A 10,156-nucleotide genomic window follows, 5' to 3' on the forward strand; every position below is an offset into this window, starting at 1 on the left:
TTTGGACCTAACTTAATTAAGTACCAATTTACAATCTCTAGTGAAATCGTTGAGGACGGTCTCACTCAACAATAATATATATATTTTGACATCTTATTATTGACAGATGAAGAAGCTATGTCGATCTATTTATTATTAACAAATTCTTAGTTGATTGACGAAATTTTCATCGAATTGAAACTTATTTAAAAAAAAAAAACAATTATATTCTTTATTTTATTTTTTGAATCTTCAAAAACCACAAAGATACTTTAATTTAAGGAATCAAGATATTGATCGAATATAGTTTGGTTGGTATATTTGATGTCTTGGATCAAGTTCTCGCGGAAGTTCATGGATCATGAATGTATGTCAGCAGTCAGGGTGGCATACATGCATCCACCCCACCTACTGAATAATTAAGAAAAAAAAAAAAAAGAAGAAGAAGTGGAATAACAAATATAATATTTGGCATACTTTAATTTGGTTTTAACTTTTAAATAAATAATCCTAGAAATAGGAAGCATGCATGAAACTCTATGTCTCTATCAATCACATTTAATTTAGTGGATATATTATTATTATTATTTTTTTATTGTAATTGGGTTGTTGTATATCATTAGCTAATTAAATATGTAATTATTGTTGTCCTAAAAAGATAATTGAGTTGGTAAATCATAATTTTTGTATCAAAAGATCACAAGTTTGATTTTTGTAATATTACTTCCGTCAAACCTGTCGTACAAGGTGTTCTTAGTACGGTATCTTCAAAAGGTGGTTGGTTTATTGAATTTAAATTGACAAAATTTGTGATGGAAAGCAAAATTTTACAAATTTAAAAGGTGCTTATTGATTTGAATCGAGACTTGTCTTAAAATGTTTTTATTCTCACTCAACTTTAACGTGGTTTAAGTCTATTCTTAGGAAAGACTCGGCTTAAACCTTAGTGCCTTTTGCTTGTTGATTACACTATAATCTAGTTATCCTATTTAATAAAGGTGCTTATAATTATTGAGGAATTAGTCCCTATGTTATGATGAAAACTTAAAAAAGAACAAAAAAAAATTCCACTGGAATAAGCACTTTCGTGAGAAACTACGAAATTGAAGAGGATGTAACTCGTGCGGAAAATGAAATTACTTTTGAGTATTTTAATGTTAATTCACCATTGTTGATTTTAGTACAAGGTGGTCGTCACTCGTCTGACGACCTCTGACGACCAACTATGCTTAGTCTTCAATCTATATCCTTCAAGTCTTAAACACAACTACTTAAAGTGAACAAATTATAATTTGGCCCCAAAATTTTCATCAATTTATGAATCCAACCCAACTTCGATCACTATAAATTATAGGCCGGAGAAAGGGATACCATCAAGTCATCAACGAATTTCTTCAGTTAATAAAAACAGTTAGTTCTTACTTCACTGCAAATTAATACTCCGTATTTCTTTTTGCCCAATTAATTTGTTTCTATTAACTGATGTGTTTGTAAAATTCTTCCAAAAGGTCACTGTGGTCAAGGAAACCCTTCTTTGAGAAGTTGTGGGCCCTTCACTGTCGTTGGTGAGACTTGATTCCTGGTCATTTTTTTAGGGTTTCACTTCTATAACCAGTTAAGCTACCCAAGCTGGTATATGTCTGTAAAATTGGTTGTGTGTGTGTGTGTTTTTTTTTTTTCTTTTTTAAATTTAAAAATAGATGCACATTGCTGCTGATAACAAAAAAAAAAAAGAAAAGTTTATGACCTTGTTTTGTGTTCCTTGACTAGCTAAACTGTGATGATTACATGCAAAATGACTTTTTCAAAAAGAGTTGATCGAAAAAGGTACTTTGAGCAGTTTTTTGAAAGAAAAAATTAATTAATCAAACACTCATATTGATTGTTTAACAAAACCAAACAATTAATAGTGATCAAATATGCTAAAATTGGCCGATAAGCTAACTATGTTACCAAATAGGCCTATATTACTTTGCTTTACAGATTAGAACAATTTCTGTTTAAGATAATTATTATGAAAAGTTTATATATATGTAAAATTCTTTTAATTTTCAAACTGCTTAATAAAATAGTGTGAAGATAGAGAACTTAAAATTTTATTTCTTTTTACTTTAATATTAAGAATTATATTAATTAGGTTAGATGGACTAGAAATTTCTTCTTTGAAATTTGCACATAGGGTTAGGGATAGGGAAACCTACATTTCTCTCCACCCTGTCATCACACCGTTGCAATCCTCAAACTCCATGATATGGTCTCTGATCTCATGTATGTTTTTTCGTTTCTTATTAAAGTTTATATTTAAATCATATCATGTCTAAATCTTAAGTTGTATGTGATAATATAATCTATATTGTAGCATGCGAATGGAAAACAATAAATGATAAACAAAAAATAATAATTTCATAAACAAAATATAGGAACGTAACATACCAACATGGAGAAATGAATGAAGGAATAACTTCACTGAACTGAAGTTACCACTTGCTAGAGTAGAACTTTTTTTGATTGCGCACAGATTCTTAATCAACCTCATTTTCTCCGACGTTGTTTGACATGTTTCTAGTTCGTCATCTTTGCGAAATCCACAGTCGCCTTGCCGTCGTGAGCTTTCCGGAAGAAATGCTTGACATAGTCGGAGTAAAGCACGTTCTTGTACACCGCCTTCTCGCCGCTCTCCAACAATTCCGGCAGCGGTCCGATGATGTCATTTGGCCGTGGATTGACGAAAATCGGCACTGAAATCCGGTTGTTGCTTCCGTTAGCGATCACGCGGTGCTCGATGCTCTTGTACCGGCCGTTGCTCATGATCTGGAGTGCGTCGCCGACGTTAATCACGATGGCGCCGTTGATCGGCGGGACGTGAACCCAGGTGTCACTGTCCAGTTTCCGGACGTAGAGTCCGCCGATTTGGTCCTGGAGGAGGATGGTGAGCGTGGAGACGTCGGAGTGACGGCCGACGCCGACGGTGAGCTCCGGGTTGGGACATTTGGGGTAGTAGTTCATGTTTTGTTGGAATAAGAGACTACATTGATGGAGAATGAAGGAAGCAGAGAGAAACGGGAGGTGCGGGAAGATGAAGAAGAAAAGGTGTTATTATTGATGATGAGCTACTGGTTTATATAAGGGAAAAATAAAAGATAAAAGAAATAAAATGGAAGGGGAGGATATTACATTTTTATCCTCCAACACCCCCGGGTAAGCTGGAGCGTGTAGATCCTACATGCCCAGCTTAGATACAAAAGAGAAAAAAAAAAAAAAAACAATATTTGGTGGGACTGCATTTTGAGTGAATCTTGTGAAATCATCAACCAAACTGACTGTAAACTTTAGCTTCCAATATGAAACCCATTCAACTTGGACATCCTCTTTAAAATCAGCCATATCTTCTTCCACTACCTTGGCTACATCTGATTCATCTATAGAATCTTTAGTGTTTCCTAACAAACTCTCCTTCTTATCTGCTTTTGACTTGGGCAAATATGTAACAACAGGATAGCATAGCCTCCACCGCTTGGAGACCTGTTCATGGAATCCAGCAGGGTCTGGCTCAACACATTCAAATGAGCTCTTATCTCCACCGCTTGGAGGGAGCATAGCAGCCTTTTTTTTTCTTTAGATTGTTTGAAATTATCCTCCTTCCAGCCAGAAGCACCAGACGAAGCCATAACATTAGCAGAAGTATTCTTGGCTATCTCAACTAGTTGTTTCAATGACTCGTGAGAACCAGGTCTTGCAGCAAGCTTTCCCAATGCATCCACAAGATCTTGCAGCTCCAATAGAGCTTTTGAATCAATCTTCAGCAATGTTTGTATAAGAGAAATCGAAAACACAGTTGCAGACTTATTTCTTTCAGCATTAATAAGTTCCGCCATATGATTGTTATATTCTGCAAAGCTCAGTAGTTCACTCTGTATAAGACGAACAGTTATGTCTTTGTTGAACTTCTGCTCCTCATCAGAGTAAATCACCCAACTAGTCAGCTCCTTAACAACAACCTTGCTGATGTCTGCTCCATTCAACCCAATTTTGTGACCACAGTCATGTATTTCTACTCCTGGTAGAGTTTTGTATGTCTTTAGATCCCTTATTGGAACAATGAAAGCATGAACACCCATGTCGGAAACACCTTTTGAATCATGAGATGGTAGCAACAATCTTGCAAAAACTGTTGCAAATTTACCATGGACAGCAGCATTACCAATCCACCATTTAATGGCCCCATCATTAGGTGTGTCTATAATAAATTCACCCTTAAGTGGATCAAAGGTGGCAACAGTTTGAAGGCCTTGAACATTGGAACCATGATGAAGCTCAGTCATTCCAGGTTGTTTATTCCAGGTTGTTTATGCCTTCAAAGTACTTGTCTTTGTGTTTCTTAGTCCCCAAATTGAGAACAGAGCCTCCCCAAAGACTGTACTGAACACCCAGCTTGATACCTAAAGACATATCAACGCTACCTGCAGCCTTCGCAATAGCGAAATACTTAACAGGCTCGTCGTCCACGATCACTGCACCATTTTTAGTGTCCAACCCAGCATTCCTGGGATTCAGGCTCACTGATGCATTTTTACAAACAGTTGGTGTATCTAACAATTGTTCACTAATCTCAACACAATCAGCATGTCTAATCCCCTTAATAGCCTTACCAAAAGACGTAGATGCTAGATTAGAAGGATTACCAGATTTGAGACTCTCCACTGCAAACGAGACCCCCTTCTTCGCAGCCACTTCATGATAATCAAAATATAGCGATACTTCTCGCCAAGTATAGCGATACTCCTCTGGAACCTTCGTAAGCTTCCTCAATGCCGTATCCTCTGCTCCAATTCCGGCGATACTCCTCTCCGTTTCTCTCCGAAATTTCGGATGGAAAGACACAACTGCTGTGGCTGAATCGGAGGATTGGACCGGAAACGACGGATAAGCTTCCTGGATCGCCTTCCGCTGCGGATCGGCTACGGTTATGGCTGAATCGGAGAACTGCTCCATATGCTTCAACCGGTGTGAGCTACGAACTCCTTCCTCTGCGGCTGGGGAGGTTCTAGCAATCGGATTCTCCTTGTCTTCTAGATTCCTCTGCGGAATTGATCGACTACTCTGCGTAGCAATCGGATTGTTTGGCTTCCTCTGCGGAATTGGGGATTTAACAATCGACATCACCGGATGAGCCGTGCTTTGACTCAATTTTCCGGCGACGGTGACAGCGGCGGCGTGGCTGTCTCGCCGCTCTGATACCATGTTGGAATAAGAGACTACATTGATGGAGAATGAAGGAAGCAGAGAGAAACGGGAGGTGCGGGAAGATGAAGAAGAAAAGGTGTTATTATTGATGATGAGCTACTGGTTTATATAAGGGAAAAATAAAAGATAAAAGAAATAAAATGGAAGGGGAGGATATTACATTTTTATCCTCCAACATGTTTATCCTCTTTGAACCCATTAACAGCGATTCTTTGGTTCCGTCAATCTCCGTTACGTTTAGTCCCTTCATTAGAGACTGTAATAGTCTTCTGATAACGGCGTCGCAGTTTCTCATGAACGTCAGCGCTTCATCCCGGCAGGCCGACGGCCAAAGCGCGGCGGCTTCTTCGTCGGAAACGTAGAACAGACTGAGATAATCTTTCCACTCCAGAGCTTTCTCAGCTTGGGGAGTAAAACTGGTTCCATATCTCACATTGTGGGACGGGGAATTATCCTTGGAATGCTTGTTCTTCTCCTCCGCCGTCTGCCGGAAAAACCGGTAAGTCGCCGCCTTAACCTCCTCCAGAACATCAAGGGGAACTCCATGATTTACGATCTGAAAGAAACCCCAATTCTCCGCTGCCTCGCAGATCTTGTCGCCCACCCTGCCCCAGTCGGACAAGTCGATGACCGGAATTGAGTCGTCGGCGATGATAGCGCTGGTCGTGATCCGTTCCTCCGGCGGCTGAATGTATTGTTGGGGAAGAGACTCGAGGCCCAAGTCGGCAAGACCCTTCACGCCATGACCTTCGACCACGGCAAAGTGGTTGATGTCGGAGGGAACAGACGACAACGTTGAAGGCATTGTTAGGGTTTGAGAACACAAAAAAAGGGATGAAAATAACTTTGTACTTTGTTTAAGGAGATACCAAGATCTCTTGTTTTGTGGTTGATAGACAACCTTTTGATTACGTCCTTATATAGAGAAAAATTAGATATTTTTAGCCACCAAAGGATATGATAATCTGTAAAAAGTATGATTCTTGTATCAAAGATCACAAGTGCATTCACAAACAATTAAAATTTATCAAATATATACCCTCAAATTGTGACAAAGGGTATCTCTCGTTATCCAAAAATAATTGTATACTTGTAGCATACTATAGATTAGTATGGAGATTTCTAAAAATAGCTCACCCAAGCAGCTCAATTGGTTCCTGCTTAGTAAATTGTGCGTAAGTACTGAAAATGGTGTGAGAGTTAATTACACTCAATGTAGTGGATTCCGGTACATTAAACATTAATCTTCCCAGTTAATGGACTACTGAGTCAACGTCATTTACATCTCTATCGCTCTACTATCTTATTGGGTTGGGTTGTGAGAGCTTTGGGGAGGCGATTTTTTGTGGGGCAAGACATTTCCAAAAATAAAACCGATTGGACTGAGTTTTTGTAAGGTCCCAATCAAACATTAATAGTAATAATAACAATAATGCACTTAATCACAATTATGTATTAATTGTCACTTGGAGTGACATCCAATACGAATTGAACTTCTTTGTATCAACTTACTTTATTTAGACAGTAGTCAGCATAGGCGTGCTGTCACCTTTTGGGTGAATAAAACTTTTTATTTTTTATTTTTCTCAATTTTTTATTTTTTATTTTTTTTTGTGAATCACGACGGCTAATAACGTGTGATATCAGATATGACGACTGTATTACTCGAGTTCGATCCGGTTACTCTTGTGTTGGGTTCGAGGGAGAACGTACGAACAAATATGAGTGTACATAATATACTACATGAGTGCACACAAATTATTCTAAGATCTCCACCGTCATCCATGCATGCATAGTTATAGTTATAAAATGCCTAATGTATTAAAATGATCCGCTTATGTCAACTTTTTAATGTTAAATAAATTACTTTTGGTGGAAAAATATGAACACCAAGCTAGGGATAATCTAAATTAAACTTAGCCAATTAATTAAGGACTCAAAATTACTATCACTAGCCTGGAACTAGGTGGTCGAGTAATAAGTAGTATATATATGATTATTGTAACAGGCCTTCCAAATGCTCTGTCAGGTCAGAGTGTGGGGGACCCTTAAGGTTGGGGTTCAACATTTTAGAATAATGATTATCGTAACATGATATTAATTAAGAGTTTGATACACCTTCTAGATTGAGATTATCACACAATTTTTTTTTTTTTTATAATTTCTATTAACTTTTGTGTAATTTACAAATTATCCACACGTTAAAATAGTTACTGTAATTTTCCATCATCCAAAGAACTTACTGCCACAAATGATTTGATCTGATGTCTACTTAATCCACATGTGGTTGGTTCATGATTGGTTGTAGAGGATTCTTGAAGTTGTAATTATCTTTAAGTCGTCACATTTTAATGAGATCAATTCGATCATGATTAATAAAATCTTTAAAGATTTATTTTCTAAGTTAATTAATTTATTCCCTGCCTGTGTAAATCTTATTGTGTAGATATTCTTTGCATGCACATGCACGCCTTATTGTTAGACTTGAATAGTTGAATATATTCCTCATCTTTTTCTTTTTAATTTTTTATTTAGCGAGAAAACTCACAATTACTATTCAAAACTTCAAAAGTCTGTCTTAAGCGGCAAATTTTACTATAATCATGGCGGTTTTATGATCTATGTAGCAACATGGACTATGAAGTATGTTTATTTAAAAGTTAATACCCAAAATCGTCATCGACTATAGTGGTTTTTCTTGATTTCGTCCTAAACGATTTTGGTGACCTAATCCTTTACTATCTTGCTATATTGTTCTAATTGCTATATTCAAAGATAATACTACATAACAAACAACACTAACGTATTACATACTCATTATGGTGCACAAAATTAATTTAAAATATATTTAAAATTTAATTAATCCATCAAAATTACTTTTTAATTATTATAATATTTTATAATTAATATATATCTTTTCTTAAAGTGTAACTTGACTTCTCATCTCCAGTGTTTTAATTTTGGATTTTTGGATACTTTGACTGCTGATTATTAAACAATTTTCACACATTGTTTTAAATAAGAAACAATTTTTGTGTATACAGACTAATTAATGAAATAGGTATTAAAGTTTATTGATGCGTAGTATATTTGCAAACAAATAATTCTCGGAGTACGAGTTATCGATCCACAGGGAAGTGGTTGTATCAAGCACTAGTTACTAACTTATTCATTAGAGTTAATCCTAACAATTACTTAGATGATTGATTGGCATAAAATAAATAAAATAAAACAGAGGTTCAGGATTTTGAAAACAATTAGAGAGAAGTTGAGATTCATGGGATTCAAGTATTTAATCACCTAGTGCCAATTATCGTTTGCAATATTTAGTTTGGAATTAAGATTTGTGTGGGAATGCAAAGTGGAATCGAATTACTCCCGTAATCTCTATTCCTAGTGAATTTCCACTCCCATGGCTTAAACACCCAATAAGATCAAAGATCAGCATTCAATTATTCCTAATTACTACCATCTCCCGATTGGCAACAATCTAGAATAAACTTCCCCTAATAAGTTCCCCTTTCCCAAGGACCAACCATTAGGTGCAATCGTGTGTGCCCTAATTTATGCCCCAACTCACATTGGTGACACAAACATGGCTATGAAGCTAGTAACTATGGCCATTAATTACAAGCATCAAACAATATTATCACGATTGCAACACAAGTATTAAACCCAAATAATAATATATTAAAGAAACTGAGAGCTCAGGCACATAGGTTCATAAACACTTTTACCCAAGAATCTCTAAAGAATTTAGCCAAGCATGACTAAATTATACATAGCAAATATAAATAAAGAATTACAAATCATCCAAAGAGTACAAGAATTAACCAGACGATTTTCCCAAATCTCCCTAGTCTTCTTCTTGCTTTCCAAGACAACTTGTGGCTCTTGATTTCTCTCCTTCTTGTCTCCAAGAATCTCTGAATTCTCTCGGTCCCCCCCTTATTAGGGTTGAGGAAGGAGGGATTTTATAGTGGGTACAAAGTTGAGATGAAATAGGAATCTTGTATCAAATTGGACTCAAATTCTAATTCCTATATTTAAATAAAGAAATTGTCGTCTTTAATGATATTTAGAATTTGGAAGATTCCTTGAATTGCTAACTTTTAATATGGAGATATGAGCCTTGAAATCCGCGCAATTGATATTAGGAAAAGAGATCTCGTGCTTGTATTGAATTTTGCCCAGCTGCGCCACTTTAAGCGTCTGTTTTTATCCCAGAAACAGACGCATATTCGACGCGTCGAGAATTTTCTCGACGCGTCGAGACTTCCTGTGCGCGAATTAGTTAGCTACTGGAAAATTTCGACGTGTCGAGCCAAGCACAGATGTGATAACAAAGAAGTGGTATGGAAAAATTAATCAAAAAGAGAGAATGTCACAATTTATCTAAACTTTTCAAAATTTGGAAGAGATGAGATAATCATAATTCAAACTCTTTGGTAAAGTGGGGATCCAAACTCAAAAACTTTCAATCTTTTTTTTTTTTCTCATTCTTTTCTTTGTCTTTGGACTTCTTTTGGATATAGCAAGATAATTTTAATCCAAACTTTCATGACCGCCACACTTGAAAGGTTCCCGTGCGAATGAATGCTTCACGTGCGGATGTGCGGTGGATTAATGTGCGTGAGATTTGTACTCAATGTGCGTGAGTGTTGTGCTTAACGTGCCTGAGATTTGTACTTAATGTGTGTGAATGTGTAAAATGCAGCAGAAAATATTGATGTCAGCTTCTTCCCCATCCCAATAGCCATTGCCCCCCTCCCTGATGATGATGATGCGGAGGCGAGCTATGTTGGTTAAGAATTATGGAAATAATACAACAGAAATCCACATTTAGCTGCTGTGCAAATTTTACTGTGCGTGTGTCATCTATATAAACATTCAACTGCACTGAAGGTAGCTGATAATCCAGAATCCATGGCCA

General features: G+C 36.7%; 1 protein-coding gene across 1 annotated transcript; it reads right to left on the bottom strand.

The window, feature by feature from the left end:
* Nucleotides 1–2,488: 2,488 nt before the first annotated feature.
* On the bottom strand, nt 2,489–6,131 carry LOC109152437 (feruloyl CoA ortho-hydroxylase 1-like). The gene is made up of 2 exons (XM_019300133.1): nt 5,402–6,131; nt 2,489–2,985 (listed from the first exon to the last, which is right to left on the bottom strand). The coding sequence occupies exons 1-2, from the start codon at nt 6,026–6,028 to the stop codon at nt 2,542–2,544; spliced, it is 1,071 nt and encodes a 356-aa protein (XP_019155678.1). The 5' UTR covers nt 6,029–6,131; the 3' UTR covers nt 2,489–2,541.
* Nucleotides 6,132–10,156: the final 4,025 nt, after the last annotated feature.

Source organism: Ipomoea nil, unplaced genomic scaffold, assembly GCF_001879475.1.
Source record: "Ipomoea nil cultivar Tokyo-kokei standard unplaced genomic scaffold, Asagao_1.1 scaffold2403, whole genome shotgun sequence".
Lineage (NCBI taxonomy): Eukaryota > Viridiplantae > Streptophyta > Magnoliopsida > Solanales > Convolvulaceae > Ipomoea > Ipomoea nil.

Coding starts and splice junctions, on each gene's coding strand:
- LOC109152437 (XM_019300133.1), bottom strand. CDS start 6,028: ATGCCTTCAACGTTGTCGTCTGTTCCCTCCGACATCAACCACTTTGCC. Junction 2,986..5,401: donor TGGGTTCAAAGAGGATAAAC/ATGTTGGAGGAT, acceptor TTCCAACAAAAC/ATGAACTACTACCCCAAATG.